We start from the raw sequence: 16,686 nt of genomic DNA, 5'->3' as shown, positions 1-16,686 counted from the left end.
GCAGCGCAATGCCACAGGAGCCGCCCCAGAACCCGCCGAACGCGAGGCTTTACCTCTTGACTGCAAGGCTCAGGAAAGCCTCCCACAACTGTAAAGAACCGGAGCGGCGTTCTGATCAATACAGTGAAATCTCAAATCCATTTTTATTACCCAAATCCCATCGAAAACTTTTGTTTTTAAAAGCAGATTTCATTTGCACCTCAAACCAGTTCATGCTCTGGCTACAACATACCAGCAGCTTAGAACAGACTACAAAAAGACAAACAAGAAGCAGAACTAAACTACTTGCGTAGTCTGCCTTCATACCAGCAGAACCACGCAGGAAGAAAGTCAGCATCAGGTAGCCAAAAGTACTCCAACAATCAAATGCAAATGATTTCAGATAGGGATCTGAAGAGATGTCAGTTATCAGTGCATAACCACTGCATTCATTACGATTAGCACTACCTGTCATCAGTTTCTTGTGTAAGCAGCCATCTGGGCTTTAGATAAACTATTACTTTAAAATTCATTATGCTCTCTTTGCAGTGTGTGGGTTACAAAGAACCTCTTTAATTACATGTACAGATTCATTAGCAAAGCTGTCAATTCTTGTATGATGCCAAAGGCCCTTGGCCTGTAGAACCTTTTCAAGCACCTCTGTGTTTAAGTAACAATGTGTTAAACCAGGAACTGCATTTAAAATATCCTTTTCCCAGCAACTGGATTGATTCTCATCACCACTGACTAGACAACGTTGTCCTGCTCCTCAGTGACACCTTATTAGTGCCACTGAGTGCTCTCAGAGGCAGAGCTAATATAACACCCTCACTGACCTCAATGCAAGGATGACTGACTGCTCCTTCAGCTGTTCTACACAGACACTTCATCTCATTTCTGCAGCATTGTTATGTTCTCCAGTACTACATTCAAGGAAATGCTTGGCATATGGTGGTGTATTTACATCTCTTTCCTTCTAAAATAGATTAAGAGAGTGTCAGAAGCCTGCAAGGTTAACTTGTGTTCCAAGCAGGCATGTGAAAAGCTCAAGTCTAAATTCAGGAAAACCAGCAGTACATTCACCAGGATGAGCACCAGCTACTTTGGAATCTGCTCACCAGCCATGAGCTAACACACTCTCACCGAATTGTTCTGCTAACACTTGTGCTTTGGCAGCGCTTTACAACATGGTCCATCAGAACTGTTCTTGCAATGCTCACACCGTGAAAACGGGGGGATCTGTAAAAAAGGACAAATAAAACAGGACGAAGTTGGCAAAAATTGTCAAAGGCAGACTGTAGACTTGGCTGTTTGCATATGTCAAGTCTGTGCCTCCTTATCTTCTCCTCCTCCCACCCCCTCCCTGAGAAACAGAGCAAGAAAAGCAGCAGTGAGGAGATCAATACAAGAAAAAGCAACCAAAAGGGGAATTAATAGCACACCTAGAAGTAGTTAAGATTCTCAGAAATAACTACTGATTTAGATGTGTCTGTTTCTGGGCATTCAGCTAGGGGTATTCTAAGCAGTAAAGATGTGCTAGTTTGAAGCTAGCTGGAATGTTTTGGTGAGAAGAAACAGACTGTAGGGTGTGAAAAGGAAAGAATGGTGATGTCTGCTTCACTCATAGGTTTGCTGAGATGTATAAAAACAAGAACATAAATATTGATAATGGAGTTGCTCTCTGGCTGCCTGTACTTTTCTCCCTAACCTGCTCTCTAATCCTTCTTTCTAAGCCCCATGCCAATTCTCCAAACTCACCCTGAATGCAAGGCAAAGGCTGGGATAAGGTAGAGGGGTGGAAAGGAGGTGGAAAGGTGGTTAGGAGGTTAGGACCCCCTTCTGGGGACTCTGGTTTCTGGGAGGGCTGTTGTGTTTCTATAATACTTTTTTTAACTTGTCTATTTCTGTCTATAGCTGCATATATTGTAAATACCTGCTTGTATATTGTGCTAAGCTGTAAATATAAAGCTTCATTCTAATTTCTAGCTCGGCTTAGTCTAGCCTGGGTGATTTCATAAGTGCTGGGGTGGGGCAGGTAACACCCAAACTGTCACAGAAGATTTCAGGAAGTGCTGGACACTCAAGTATAAAAATGGCACCCTGGAAAAGAACTCCAGATAAAGTATGTATCAATAGGATTCATTTAAATGTTGTCTGGGCTTTCTCTCACACATACCACTACCATTAGCACTCTGCTTGATCCAGTCAACAAAAGCACCAACATTCGTGTATACTCCTGGGTAGCTCTTCTTTCCACATCCCAAGCCCCAGCTAGTGATTCCATGAAGGGTGTAAAATCCTGAGTTATCTTCTGAAGGACAAACTAAAGGGCCACCAGAATCACCCTGTACAAGGACAAAGGAATTTTGTTATGAGCCAGTGTCATTCCCTCTGTTTTCAAAACACCAGATCAGCTACAAGAGCTTCCAACTGCTCATGTGTCTGGGGAGTTCTTTTTATATGACAAGAAAGAAAGGGAAGTGTTTCTTGATGCAATAGGAGTAATTACTTTCCTACTACTAAAGAGTCTTTTACTATAGATCACCTAGAGCCTGTTTGCAAGAAAAGAGCCCTTGGTGAAGTTTTAATACTCCCCTTTCCAGAACCCATCTGGCCATATCCCAAGAGTCAGAGGGAAAGGTGATGCATGCAACTTACTGTGCACGAGTCCTTGCCATCTTCCAGAGGGAATCCAGCACAGATCATCCTCTGGGTCACTTTACTGGGAAGATTTACGTAGTAGCTCTGACACACGTCAAGCACTAGGATGGGGACTTCTAGCTGATGCAGTTTTTTCCCCTTTTCTCTGTCTGGAAGTAAACAACATCTCAGAAACCAGTACAGGCATGAATTAGTGATTCCAGAAAAAAAAAATTCATTCTTCCCCTTTTCAAATGGTATCAGCCTAAATTATCTGATGTCTCTCCTCCCACACATTTCCCTAAACATCCATCTGATCTGACACAAAACCAGTTAACACGTCATCTCCTTCCCAGAAATGAATGCACAGACAGAATTCATGTTACAGCACAAGAACACAGTCATTAGACCAGAGCTACAGCATGCACAGCCTCCAAAGTAGCAAAGCCTGCATACCTTCTTCACGGGCACCCCATCCTGTGACAACACACACTCTTGAGGGCTGAACTGCCTCCTCCTTGGCAGGGAGGCACACTGGGCGCACGTAGTGGTTGAATTCTAAGGGCTCATCCAGTTGCAGTAAGGCGATATCGGAGTCCAGAGTGGTCTTGTTAAAACTTGGATGTATAATGTACTGCTTCACTGACCTTTTCTAGGAAAGCAAGGACATTGACACTTGCTGAATGACTTGGAAATTTGAGTCTTTCCCTAACTTTGGTTTTAGACATTTTCATGCCATAGGCAAGATGCCCTAAGAGTAGGACACATTTAAAAGCAGCTGCTGAAGCCACCAGCTTTCTTACACTAATGTGTCAAGATTATGCTTCTCAGACGTGGATCAGGGGACCTGCAGGAAACTCCCATCCAGCAAGTGTAGAAGAAGGTTTTAGAAACACACCTATCCTGTCTGAACAAAGTGGAAAGTTGTGGCCCAGTTATTTCTGATTGGCTGATAGTTACCAGGGAATTCAGAGACAATATACTCCACATTCACACACCCTCCAGGATACTGAGCTTTGGAGTTCATTACTGTGGATACAGTTTCTCTGACAGCCTCACAAAAGCTCTTGTGTAAATGCAGATTAAGGTCAGCATGCAGGCTATAAGATTGCTGCATCGTGAATAATTTGGAGACACGTTTATATTAAAATCTATTTTGCAAGATTGTCTTATATTTTACAGGTAAGCAGAATTTATAGTACCTGCCTGTATTCTTGCTCTGTAAGATCATGAAGCCCTGTTACCACCATCCAGAAGTCCCTGTATGGTTCTCTAAAGAAAAAAATAATTGAAGGGGTAAGCACATTCTCAGGCTGGTATAAGAACATGTGAATCTTAGAACCTCCCCACTCAAAACAGGTATTAGGGCCCTACAAGTCCTGAGTCAGATACCCCCACAAAAATCTGTGAAAATGTTCCCACTGACTTCTAAGAGCATGAAATAGTCTCATGATGAGTCAGTAGGATCTCCCAAACAGTCAACTGAGAGAAGAGTCACTTTTTTAATGACTGAGGTGGCTGATGTAGAATACAAGACCGTCACGGTCCACTTCATCCAGGGACAGTGCTGGTCTCTACTACTTCATTTCTTAATGAGCAAAATGGGTGACCTCTAAAGCATCATTACCTATCAAACGATATTAAAATACCCAAACCAACAGAAGTATTTCATTTCATCCTTTGCTTTCTTAACCAAACCCTCTCACTACCTGTAAACCTGTCTTAAGTCCCTGATGAAAGTAGTTGTGTAGAAGCATCAACCCACATACACAAATTCTGATGTGGCGGTAACATGCAACAGAGAATTCCTCTAATTCTCTTAAAGCAGTACCTTCGTTACAACACAACAATGCTCCTGGCAAAGTTTTGATGTAGTATTTAGAAACTTCAAAGGCCAAAGTCCAAAATTCAAAAGAGCACTTGAATTGCAGATCTACAGTTTTGATTCTTTTCCCCACCCCCACAAAACAACTGGGGACTGCAGATATCTTTGGCCTGTGCGGCTCCTGAAAGCTTTTCCTCCTTTTCAAGTAATTGCAACTTCATCTGAGCACAGGCCCAAATATCAGCAAACCTGGGAGGACTTACAAAAATAACTGAATGACCCAATATATATGAATTTTAAGTTAAAGTACTTGCAATTAGTTTGAATTTCAAAACAGGTAGTATTTGGCTTAAGAGATAAGTAACTGCAAATGGCAATTTTGAAAGTATATTTCAAAGTCCTGAAGGCAACCTTTTTGTCTCCTCTCAACAAAGACAAAGCTTCCATGTAATCTGATGGATGATAGGTTCTTAGTAGCTCTTAACAAGGAAACAGCATCAACCCTTTGCATAAAAGCCTTTTATATCTCCTCTAGAATCTACAGAAAGTCAGTCATTTTTATCTTTTTGGCTAGGTTCCTTCTACCTGGAGTCTACTATGCTCTGTGAAATAGTCTACTATGCTCTCTGATCCAAACACAAGTAAGTTACCTAAGAGGAAGTGACGGATGACAAGGGATTTAAGATGATCTCTTCTGAAAACTCATCTTAATAAAAACCAAGCCTACAGATGTAGGCTACTTCCTTAGAAGCCACTGCCAGTGTAAGCTGGTGGTAGGTGGTAACCAAAACTACACCAGTCACCCCAGGCAGAATCCCCACGCTGCAGAAGTGCACCATGCAATTACAGATGTACCCAAGGCAGGGTTCAGCCATGTGTACTTACTTAGAATTGAAGCAGTGAGCAGCTGTGACAACCCATTCTTTGGCAAGAACTGCTCCTCCACAGATATGCTCATCTGAAATTTGTACACTGACCTGCCAAGGCCATGAGTATGGTACAGCTTCTTCACCTCCAATTATCCTACTGAAGATAAACCGGGGCTGATTTGCAGGCATTCCACAACTATCATCTGAAACAGAAAGCACTGATGTTTCAAGAAGTCTCTAGAACTTAAATGGGCTGTTCTTAGCTCCTTCAAATCTTAACAACTACTCCACAGCTTCTCCCCCTCCCCATTTTTTGGCTAACTCTTTCTACTTTCCTCATTACAAAGAACACAGATGTTTAGTGAGAGCATGATCTTAGCAAAAAAAAGCTTCACCAAGGTGATAGCACCTGCTACTTTCAAAAGTTTTAGCCTCAAGTCTTCAGTCAGTATGGACTCACCTCACTCTCCATAACGTACTGGAAGGAAAGTGGAGAGGTCTAGAATGATGGTTATTATTTCCAGGCACTCTGTAGTCTTTGTGATTATTTTCACCAAAGCAAGTTGAGGTAAACTGATGTAGAAGCAAAATACTGTCATTGCATTGTTGCAAATGACTTAGGATGAAGGAAACAACAAAAAATAGGTTCTGCTATTCTAAAGCTAACCCACAGAAGCATTACTAATGATCTTTGTATCTCCTCAGAATATCTTACTGGAAAATTTTGGGTAACTGCATCTATTAAATATTTGGAGAAAATACAATTTATAGTCCAAAAGAGAATAAAACATAACTTGGGTTGGCTTACTTGTTGCAACCTGTGTTTTGTCTTCAGTCATATCCACATTTTCCAATTCTTCTTCACTACTGGAATCTAAAGTATCTAAATCTAGAAAACAAAGACAGTAATCTGCTAGCAGGGCCTTTTAAACGATATTTTTACTTCAAAGATCACTTTTACTTATCACTGATTTTGTAGAAGGGATACATTTCTACAGCAAAGATCTGTGCTATTACATCTTCACACAGTAGTAAAGTGGCATTTTAAATGCAAAATGCTCTTACACAAAATAAACGCCTGAGGTTTTAGGTTGATTTTTCCCCCTCCTCTTCTCTCAGTCAATAGGCTCTTTGTTTAATGCCACAACAGTTTTTTTTTACTGAAACAATGTGTTAGATGAGACTCTCCTACAACAAAATAATCCTGAATAGCCAGATTCACTGAAAAGTCCTTTGTGCTGCCACAAAGAGGCCATTTCTCAAGTTACTTTTATTACCTCTTACAGGAACAAAAGAGATTGCAGCTCTAAATCCTCCATAGGTCTCCGTTTCATCAGAGTGAAAGGCAATCAACATCATAGCAGAGGAGCTTAGCACAGGTGCTGGTAGGGCAAATCCACAAGACTTAGCTAAAGATGAGAAAGTAAAGGGTCACTGTAGATTAACATGTGTTTTTTCATCTTTATCTCTTTTAACAGTGGGTACCCAATGCTCTGTGTGTTCCAGCTCTCAGAGAAGAGGGTAAAAAACGATGCACAAGAGAAGCACAGCGATAAGCTGACTGAGGCAAAAGGACTGTTCTATTATTCCTGACAGTCTTTGTTCACCAACTAAAAGACCAAGGAGACTCTCGCATTATTTCACAAGAGTCTAATGCAGCACTCGCAGCTCTCACAGGTTGCCATTACATACAGAATTCACTGGAAACCTGATTTCCCTTTTAAGTGCATGTGCTAATACTGATCTGAGTGCTAGTGTAAGTACCAGCATCGAGCCAGTGCTGAAATCAGTTGATTGGGACAGGTCTTCCACTCTTTAGTGTAAGCCATGGGAATTTCCAGCAGGGTGGCAAGGATTATATGAAAGATCATTTGGAGTGAAAAACAACTGGCCTCTGAAAAGGAGACCCCTTAGATGCTTTGTGTCTGATCAACACTATAAAACCAAATCATTGTGTTATGCTCTTTTCCTCATTCACATGAATTTAGAACTGTGTTTCATGTAGCATTTAAACACACAAAATTGTTCTGTTCAGTGGGGGTTTGCCTCTGAATGGAATAGAAGTAGGAATACCTGCAAGTATTTTTCAGGGTACTGAAATTAGTACCTAACCACCTAAGACTCTAGAGGTAAACTCACAAAACAGTGCTGGTGATAGTCATAAAAAAAATGAGTCAGCCCCAAAATATGTCAAAAAGTCAAACCAATTTCCTCTTCTTTTCTCACATCTTCATACACAGTCACGGCATCATATGAGCAATCTTCACTGTCTTCTACTTCAAAAGACTGGTATGTAAGCTTTAAAGCAAAAAATGAAAAAGTGAACCTTGTTAAATTCTCACAGCTTTTTGCTACTCTCCATGACAGAGTTACATTTGCTAGAAGAATCTGTCATGACAAAATTTAAACCAGAAAAGACTATTTTACTATAACCTTAAGGAGAAATCAAAACCTGTCTGGCTTTTGGGATGGAAAGTGATTTCTTTTAACTACATCTAGTAGCATTATTCAAGCTTACATTGCTTGATATTGCTTGTCTTTAGCTGCCCAGTTTCTTGTTAACTGAATGGTGACCATCTCCATTCAGCAGACACAAGAGAGGCACATATTATACCTTGATTACATGGTCTTCTGGTGCACAAATAACCCACTGACAGTCTGCCATGTTGCTGTAGTGCTCTGGATAGTGCATACTTTGTAAAACTCCCTCTTCAAAAATGATGGCTACGGATGCACAGCCAGAATCTGGAAATCAAGGGAAATAAAAGTGGAGTCACTGTCATTTCCTATTAGATCATTCAAACACCCCACCCCCAAATAATTAATTAAATCCAGAAAAACTCTTGAGGCACTTTCACACAGAGAGACTGGGACAAGAGCAGCATGCCAAGTCTTTGCCTGAAAAAGATGCAAAGAAAACATTTCATCTGTTCCCAGGCAGAAGAGCAATTCAACCTATGACTGTAACATTCCCCTTCGGCTACAGGTGCAGGTACCTGTGTGGGGTGACATAAGAGCAGGACATGGGCATGTCAAAGAGTATTTGCCAGCTTTCTTGGGAGAGGAAAGCAGAGACATGAAACACAGAGGACATGTCTTCCTGATGGGCTATGCAGTAGCAAGAGTCCTAAGCAGGGATTCCTTCCCATGCTCTGCCCTTACACTCTGCAAAGGAAAAAATCTGTCTAGAAAAGGCACAGAAACAGAAGCAAGAGGTGTCTGTCTGTACCAGAATTATCCAGATGCAGCAGACAGCTCTTGGGCCTGCTCCCTAGTGGTAGTGAACTGCTCTACACAGCAGAACTGAAGGCAATGCTCTATGACATACACCTTAGCATTAGCTGCTTCCCTCAGAGCTCCTCCATGAAAGCATTCTTGGAACTAGCAAAGCAGCTTTCATCTGGAAATGCTGCTTCTTTAGCTCATTTTACTGAGTTTGAAAACATTCTGGAAGCAGGAAAGGAAATGAGATCTTCTCTAAAGCAGATAGAGAAGAGGTAAAGATAAAGGAGGGCTTCTTTCAACAGCATCTGTCCTCTCTCTTCATGGCATCTCAGTTTCTTGCACAATGCCACAAGGCAGCCTAACCTCATTTACCTTATTTACAAGATCACCCATGTAGAAATATTATAAGAGTTTCCTCTGATTTACTGCAGTCTGAATTTTTTTTCAGGTCACCACCCAGGAGCACAGACAGGTGTACTATGTAACTTACACTTACCAGGAAGAGCAGCTGGTGGAAGGGCTTTGTAGGTCATGGAAAAACCAGTTCCATAGTCCTTGCTGTCAGAAACAAATTTCAGCCTCATGTTATTGGAGCCAATCAAAATAGGCAAGGGAAGATCTCCTCCACAGAATTTTCCTGAAACACAGTGTTAGAGCATAATCAGAGAAAAGTCTTTAGTCAGTTGAGAGAACTTGCATATACTACCTTTAGTAGTCAGCTGTAAAAACTTAAAGAATAGACAATTTCCTTTTCATCTTCTTCCACATTCCCTATTAATTCATTAGCCCAACTGATGCACACTATCAAAACCTGAAAATCTGACACCAGAGTTCCCTCCATTTTTCCTCCATCACTCAGTCTTTTATTTTAGATGACACAGCACAACATATTCATCATGAAAAGATAACTTTACTTTTGTGATTCTGTTGCAATGAACCCCAATGTCCTCACTGGACATACTTGCTGTGATTATTTCACAGAATAAGGAGTCAGCAACTCACCAACAAGTCTGTTGTCTTTTGAGTAGACTGATAAGGAATCATAGTCACAAAATGTTTCTGGCTCTATATCAAAGCGGGAAAAATTAAGCCATATGTAATTCCCTTCTGGTACAAACAGTGTCCACACACACAACCTGGAACAAGAAATTAGTTTCTATTGACAAAACTGCAACAAAACACTGGTACAGGGAATAGTTTCTGGGAAAAGACTGCTTTGTCTACTTACTGGTGGTTTTGATAGAATTGTTGGGGCCTTCCAGGAAAATCTAATTCTCCTTCACTGCCAGAGAGTTTGCCATCACAAATGCTACACAATGCTGCATTGTGGAGTTAAACCAAAAAAGGAGGAGTCAGGTTAGACATTCTCTAGATGTTTGATTGCATATATTGTAAGACTCAAGACCACTCAGCTGTACTTGATTTCTGCTGACAGAACGGTCCTGGGCCTTCTCTTTGATTAGGAATTAAAAGAGAAGTTGTGAGCAAAACTAAAGCAGTAAATACACTGTCATATTTTACTGTAAAAATGGCAACTTTTTTTTTTTTGGAACCTTAAAGAAATTGTTAAATTAGGATTTCAGTATAAATATTTTTCAAGGAAGAAAATGCACATCTCAGGACATAAAAAAAGTATTCATTGCAGCCCACTGGTAAGAATGTCCTCAGTTATGTTACTATAGCAGACTTGCAACAGTACAATATGATTGAAGACCTAAGAAGCAGAAGTTTGCCTCTCCTGCCCAACAAGAGCATCAACATGGCAGAATCAGAGACTTCCATTTTAAAATAGGTTACACTCTGGCTTGAGTTTTGTGTGATTTCTGGTTTGCATTTTATTCACAGACATAGACACCAGGCAAGTAGAGATTCATCACAGACTCTGCAAAAGTCCTACTAATTTACCTCATGCTTTCTCTTTAGAATCTGTTATGTTTATATACAGTCCACTTCACTAAATAGATTTCAAGCATTGCTGTTCCACATCTACCCCATTAATTCTATTTACATTTCGATAAGCACATGTAGGAAGAGTCCTTTTTGAAGGCACCAGTACATAAGTAGAACCCTGCATAAGTAAAAATAGTAAGTACATAGTTGATGTGTTGCAAATGCTTTAATGAGTCAAGCTTCTTCACATTATTTCCTTCACAGATTATTCATCAGATTATTTTGTGGGTCTTTTTATGCTCTAACAAAGACAGAAGATACTGAAAAAAAACTATACTCACCTGTGGAGCTTTTCATTTTCAGATCTAATAATGGAAGAACGAAAAGATGAATAAATTACTGAAGTTTCACGTTCATATTTTAGGCTTTGCTCTCATCTATGTGAAATGGTAATTTTATGCAAGTGGCACTGTGACATATTTAAGTGCTTTTGGGGGACACAGCGCCTACAGTAAACTAGGCTTAGATTAAAACAATATTGAAAGTTTAGGTAATGCTAACTTCAGAATGATTAACTTAGGAATAACAACTGTGAAGTAGCCACCTCTAGAATGAACCATATATTGAGAGGCCACTGCTCTGAGCAGCACAGTACCCTCTTGTTACTTTCTCTTGAGCAAATACAATACATTTCAGGTAAGAGTAGTAGAATGCAATCATTACCATCACATCAAGGACACAGAGACATTAAGGCTGATGGCAGATATACCAGTGGGACAGTATAAAAGAATGAGCAAGCAAAACCTAGGGCAATGCACTTAAGAATTGTATTTTCACTTGACCTACCAAACTGCTTTTTCTAATCACTGGAGCAAATACACTCCAATTACTACAATAGTAAATAAAATATTTTTTCCTGATAATAAAATGGGCCAACAGTAAATTCTCTAATTTGTTTTGTCAACTGCCTGTCAGTATCTTAAAGGCATAGTGAAATGCTACAGGGCTTTGCCAGAAAAATTGGGAAAAATAAATGCTGTATCTTGAAAAAGATAATTGAAGTGAAATACTATGAGACAGAAGAGCTGTTGCAAGTGAGAGACACGCTACTGTGGAGACAATACCAGCACTCATGTTCTCCTGAATCCAGGGAAGCACCACACTGAGGTCTGTGAATATTCCTGGAGATCCTCTGTTGTAGTGTTTCTTCTTCTCGTTACTTATCCAGCCACGAGCACAACCCATTCCCCAGGAGATTACTCCAGCAAGAGTCCAAGCACCATGTTTACGTCGGCACAAAAGAGGCCCCCCCGAGTCTCCCTGTAACACACAAGTGAAAGCAAAAGTGCTCTCAGCAGTCTGTCATACATCTCCTACAATAAACGAAGTAGAATTAGGTCATGTGCATTACCTCATAAAGAACCTCTGAAAGAATTCACACATCAAAATAAATACATTCCAAATACCACTGTTTACAATGTATTGATTTACTTAAGCACACAGAGCCTTTTAGCCTCTGGGGAACACTTGTGTATAAATATCCAAGGCTCTCTGTTCAGCTGACCTGGCAGGCATCTTTTCCTCCATCTGGAAATCCAGCACACATGATGGTGTCACCTTGGATGGGGTTCCTCAAAGTTGATAGTGCTCTCGAACACTCCTTACTGTTTAAGATTGGGAGATTGACTTCATGTAAGACCTGAGGGAGTATTCCATCTGAAAAACACAAAAATCTGTTAATGCTGAGAAGTTAACGTCACTGCTAATACACAAAAAGAGTTGCAAACTTGCTCTAAAGCAATTTTTTTTGTTAGAAAACATCCATTTATGTGTACATAAGCAGATTTACTTGATTAAATTTCACAATGTTTCAAAACTGAAATACAAAGCTGTCCACTGCAGCCATCTACTTGGAGGAAATTCACAGGTAGGCACAGAGGTTAGCAAGGACCCCATTTTGAGTTACAGTTCTTAAGACCAGTTGCTGATTTCTCCCAGTGCATCTACGACTCTAGCAATCAAGCTGTTAGCTTCAGAAATAAGACTCTGAGAAACTTGAACGGCTAAGAACAATTTGAATGGCTTACTCTCACTTAAACGGCCCCAACCACAAGCAGTGCAGATATATCCTGCTTCAAACTTTTCACCTGGATCAGGAAGACATGCTGGCAAAACTGATGGACCTGCCACACATCAACAGGAATTTTTATTGACAAGTATTTGAAAGAACAGCAACAACAACAAAAAAGTATTTTTCAGTTTTAACTGAAACTCAGTTATTTTTGTGGCACCTGAGAAATAAGTCTGGCATTAGGCAATTTATCTGTGCCTCCATGTTGTAGTGTTTTGGAAAAGAAAAAAAGCAAGCAACACCGCAAGCTTCAGCCCAGATCTTGCCGTCAGCTTAATCTTAGCTGTATCATGATCCAAACTTCCACCAGAAGTGGGAAGTAAAGGCCTTACCTTCCCCATTGGAAAAAGATTATAGATAACTCTGGCCTTACTGAAAATGAAGGCTCCATCCAGCTTCAGAAGGGCAATGTCATAGTTCATCGGCCTTCTGGGGTCAAATTTTGGGTGCTTAATGACATATTTAACAGGGAGCGTCTGCTCACTGTTCTCCCTGATCCTCAAATCATGCTCTCCTGCAGTGACATTGAAGTACTCCAGCAGGTTCCTGCAGAAAAACAAAAAGTTCAGCTACAGAATCTTCAAAATAAAAGGAAGAATTATAATTGTTTTCAAAGCAAGAAGTTACTATAACTGATAGCTAATATCTTCCATCTCCCTATTTTAGAGCATTCAGTACGTACAGTCAGCAAGAGCTGAGTACACTCTGCAGTGGAAACTGGGAGATGAAAAGGGAGGGAGAAGAAAACTCGTTTTAGCTACACTCCTGACTGGTTTCACAGTATCACACAGTATCACAGTATTATTAGGATTGGAAGAGACCTCACAGATCATCAAGTCCAACCCTTTACCACAGAGCTCAAGGCCAGACCATGGCACCAAGTGCCACGTCCAATCCTGCCTTGAACAGCTCCAGGGACGGCGACTCCACCACCTCCCCGGGCAGCCCATTCCAGTGTCCAATGACTCTCTCAGTGAAGAACTTTCTCCTCACCTCCAGCCTAAATCTCCCCTGGCGTAGCCTGAGGCTGTGTCCTCTTGTTCTAGTGCTGGCCACCTGAGAGAAGAGAGCAACCTCCTCCTGGCCACAACCACCCCTCAGGTAGCTGTAGACAGCAATAAGGTCTCCCCTGAGCCTCCTCTTCTCCAGGCTAACCAATCCCAGCTCCCTCAGCCTCTCCTCGTAGGGCTGTGCTCAAGGCCTCTCCCCAGCCTCGTAGCCCTTCTCTGGACACGCTCAAGCATCTCAATGTCCCTCCTAAACTGGGGGGCCCAGAACTGAACACAGTACTCAAGGTGCGGTCTAACCGGTGCACCTTTCCTGGTCCATTAAGAGACCAGGTCCTCTTACTGTGGTTAAAAATGTTCATTCACATGGCTTTTTGAAGGAGCGAAGATTTGTACTTAGGAAAGCACATTAAAAGTAAGCCCACTTGGTAAGCATTCTCACTTTACACAGCGAGTCCTTGCTTTAGGGCTCCAAGTACCAGATGTGCAGCAAGGGAACACAAAAGCAATCATTATAAACTTTTTCATTCTGCTTCAGATTTTTTCACCAGACTTGAAAAATTCCTTGTGTCAGGAGGCTTTACGCTGATTTAGGCACTGCCTGTCCTTCTGTAGTTAATACAAACTCTGCAGCTGTTGGATCAGTTGGCAAAAATGTGATCATACATGATGACCAATACAGATCCTTTACTACAAAGATTCAAAATTAACTATAAGGGAATTAAAACCTCAATGAAGCCATCAAAGAATCACAAAACTAAAACCTTCCCTAAAATATTTGCAGACCTTTTTTTTTTGCCTTTCAGCACTGAGGCTGAAAACCTCAGTGCTAGGGGGCAGTACTATATCCAGTCACCATACACTCTGCCAGTTGTTACTACTACAAACAACTGCAGTCACCTGGTAATTATAGCTAGGCATAGATCTTTACCTACACTTCTGAAATCAGTCTTAATCCCTCTGTATTTCTTTTATTCTGAATTATTTGTGAGATGTTCAAAAGGTTTGGTTTTGCTCCCTTTCTGTTATAATATGCAAAACATTGGTTACAAGTGAACGGGTAGCATCTATAAGCACACATAAATAGATGCTACAGCACACACACTTTCACAATCAATGTTTTTCTGCACCTGCAAGATCACATCCATACCTGTCTAAGACGCAGTGAGCTGCTGTGACCACCCACTGAGCAGAAACAATGGTGCCTCCACAGAAATGCTTTTGCCTTCGTTTCAAGGAGACCTGCATCATACAAAGAAGGCACATTGAGTGAAGAAACTATTTACATCTGCTCTGACTGCATTTGAGGAAGGAAAAAAAAAAGAGTACATGCAGGTACTCCCTGAAGACTCACATAGTAAAGTACATGCTCCATTTCAAGCAAAGACTTCCATGGCTTTCATACAGTCTTTGAGTCTAAGAGATTCTAAACCTTGCTGTTCTGCCCTCAGTTGTGACTTGCTATGTCAGTAAGTGCAACACACTTGTAATAAATATCAGTCATTGAGCTACTTAGCACACTGTAAAAAAGGTTACTACTCTCAGCTGAGAGTTTTTGCTTTGCAGGCCACAAGAAACATTTTGCAATAGTTGAAGGCCAGGGCTTGTGTTCTTCAGGGCCTTGTTTTTGAGTAGTTTCACTTATGCCTCTTTGCTGTAGACTGATCTAACAAGGCTTTTTCCAAAATGATGATCAAACAAAACAAGAGAGTTTTTCAGGGAGCAGAACAAGCCCCATGTCCTCTCCACCTGCTTCACTGCTTTTCAGAAAAGCCACGTGGAGCTTGACAAGACACCCGAAGTGTGAGTGAACACAAAGGATACCTGTTTTCTTCTGTCATTTCTACAAAATGTCAGGACTCTGTTCTGAAAATAAAACCACTTTTGCTTGTGCAAACCTGCCACGGATGTGAGCCTTGTTTCACCTGGTTTCCCCCAACGATCCGAGTGAAAAGGTTAAGGTAACTCCATGGTTTTGTCTCTTGAAACTTCTGCCCACACTTAGGATCTGAGGAGTAAAGTGGGGAAAAGGAAGGAAGGATTTAGTCTGTATTTTCTACCTTTTTAACCTTCCAAATTTTACCTTCCAATTTTCTACCTTCCTGTTCTCTATAGAATTGGAAGTGGAAGACAGGACTCTGTATTTTGTTTGGAGCCCACATGTAACATGCTACACCATGACCTTCATTAACTTGATGGAAATCTGAGAGCATTTATTTCATTATAAATCATGTTTAAGTTACCCATTCTGAATCATCAAGGAATCAGACAAAAGTATAGTAAGAACTACATTAAAAGATAACTTTCTGTTACAGACCTGGATTGGAACAACAGCAGAGAATCAAAACTAGACCAATTCTTTTAATGCTACTTTGTCTCTAGATGTATGAGCATTGCAGGTCAAATACTTAAAAGGGTGAAACTAGTGCAGCTTCTTTATTTCAGCACTGACTCCCATGCTTGTCACTGCCTAAGGACAACACCTTTAGTACCTAGAAAACTGTTAAAATCAGACATGAAATATTCATCCTACCTTTCTGGAGAACAGATGGCACAGCATGAAATTCTGTGATGCAAACTATTCCCATCAGGAGTAATGGCAGCTTACTGAGGGCAGCGTGCATCTTGGGGTGCTAAGTGACCGAGTGAAAACAAGGAGTTTTTACAGGGAAAAAGAAACCCAATACTACACTGCAGAAGAATAGCAACTAACTCAAGTACAAGTTACTTATTAATCCAGCCATAAAACACTTAGCTGCACAAATAATTGAACAGAGCATGATTCTCTTACATGTCACTAATGAAGCCTCTGTTGTAAAATTCTCCCTAAAACCAGATTTTTCAGGGAAAATGAAATTACCATTGCATGCTTTGCTAGCAACATTTACCCAAGCTATCTATGCACCAAAGCAGAAGACACATGCACAGAATGTCAACTGCTATCTGCCCCTACATTTTTTACAGCTTTTGAAGAGGGCAAGATTTCAGTTTCAGCCAGTTTTACAGACCTGAGAAACATCTCAGAAGTTTATCACTGTTAGCAGCATGCTTAGTGTTGCAAAGGGCAAAGACAACTCTCTGGTTATTTTTTTTCCTCCAAAGAGCAATGTTTATATTCTG

The 16,686-nt window shown here is 40.8% G+C and overlaps 1 protein-coding gene across 6 annotated transcripts; it reads right to left on the bottom strand.

The window, feature by feature from the left end:
* Positions 1 to 119: 119 nt before the first annotated feature.
* On the bottom strand, positions 120 to 16,455 carry OVCH2 (ovochymase 2). 6 transcript variants are annotated; one of them, XM_064163793.1, is made up of 21 exons: positions 16,100 to 16,455; positions 15,465 to 15,574; positions 14,717 to 14,808; positions 12,933 to 13,105; positions 12,516 to 12,611; positions 11,993 to 12,144; positions 11,553 to 11,748; positions 10,770 to 10,793; positions 9,767 to 9,857; positions 9,541 to 9,674; positions 9,035 to 9,175; positions 7,928 to 8,058; positions 7,518 to 7,611; positions 6,591 to 6,722; positions 6,122 to 6,202; positions 5,330 to 5,516; positions 3,822 to 3,891; positions 3,076 to 3,271; positions 2,638 to 2,789; positions 2,156 to 2,324; positions 120 to 1,218 (listed from the first exon to the last, which is right to left on the bottom strand). In XM_064163793.1, the coding sequence occupies exons 1-21, from the start codon at positions 16,188 to 16,190 to the stop codon at positions 1,196 to 1,198; spliced, it is 2,535 nt and encodes an 844-aa protein (XP_064019863.1). In that variant the 5' UTR covers positions 16,191 to 16,455; the 3' UTR covers positions 120 to 1,195. The 6 variants fall into 6 exon arrangements, with proteins under 6 accessions (XP_064019863.1, XP_064019858.1, XP_064019859.1 ...); XM_064163788.1 differs by having other exon boundaries at positions 15,492 to 15,574; XM_064163789.1 differs by having other exon boundaries at positions 2,162 to 2,324; positions 15,492 to 15,574.
* Positions 16,456 to 16,686: the final 231 nt, after the last annotated feature.

This window comes from Pogoniulus pusillus, chromosome 24 (assembly GCF_015220805.1).
Source record: "Pogoniulus pusillus isolate bPogPus1 chromosome 24, bPogPus1.pri, whole genome shotgun sequence".
In the NCBI taxonomy this organism is placed as follows: domain Eukaryota; kingdom Metazoa; phylum Chordata; class Aves; order Piciformes; family Lybiidae; genus Pogoniulus; species Pogoniulus pusillus.
This window is presented reverse-complemented; position numbering and strand designations above follow the sequence as displayed.

Coding starts and splice junctions, on each gene's coding strand:
- OVCH2 (XM_064163793.1), bottom strand. CDS start 16,190: ATGCACGCTGCCCTCAGTAAGCTGCCATTACTCCTGATGGGAATAGTT. Junction 7,612..7,927: donor CAGAAGACCATGTAATCAAG/GTATAATATGTG, acceptor TTTGCTTTAAAG/CTTACATACCAGTCTTTTGA. Junction 2,325..2,637: donor ATGGCAAGGACTCGTGCACA/GTAAGTTGCATG, acceptor GTCCTTGTACAG/GGTGATTCTGGTGGCCCTTT.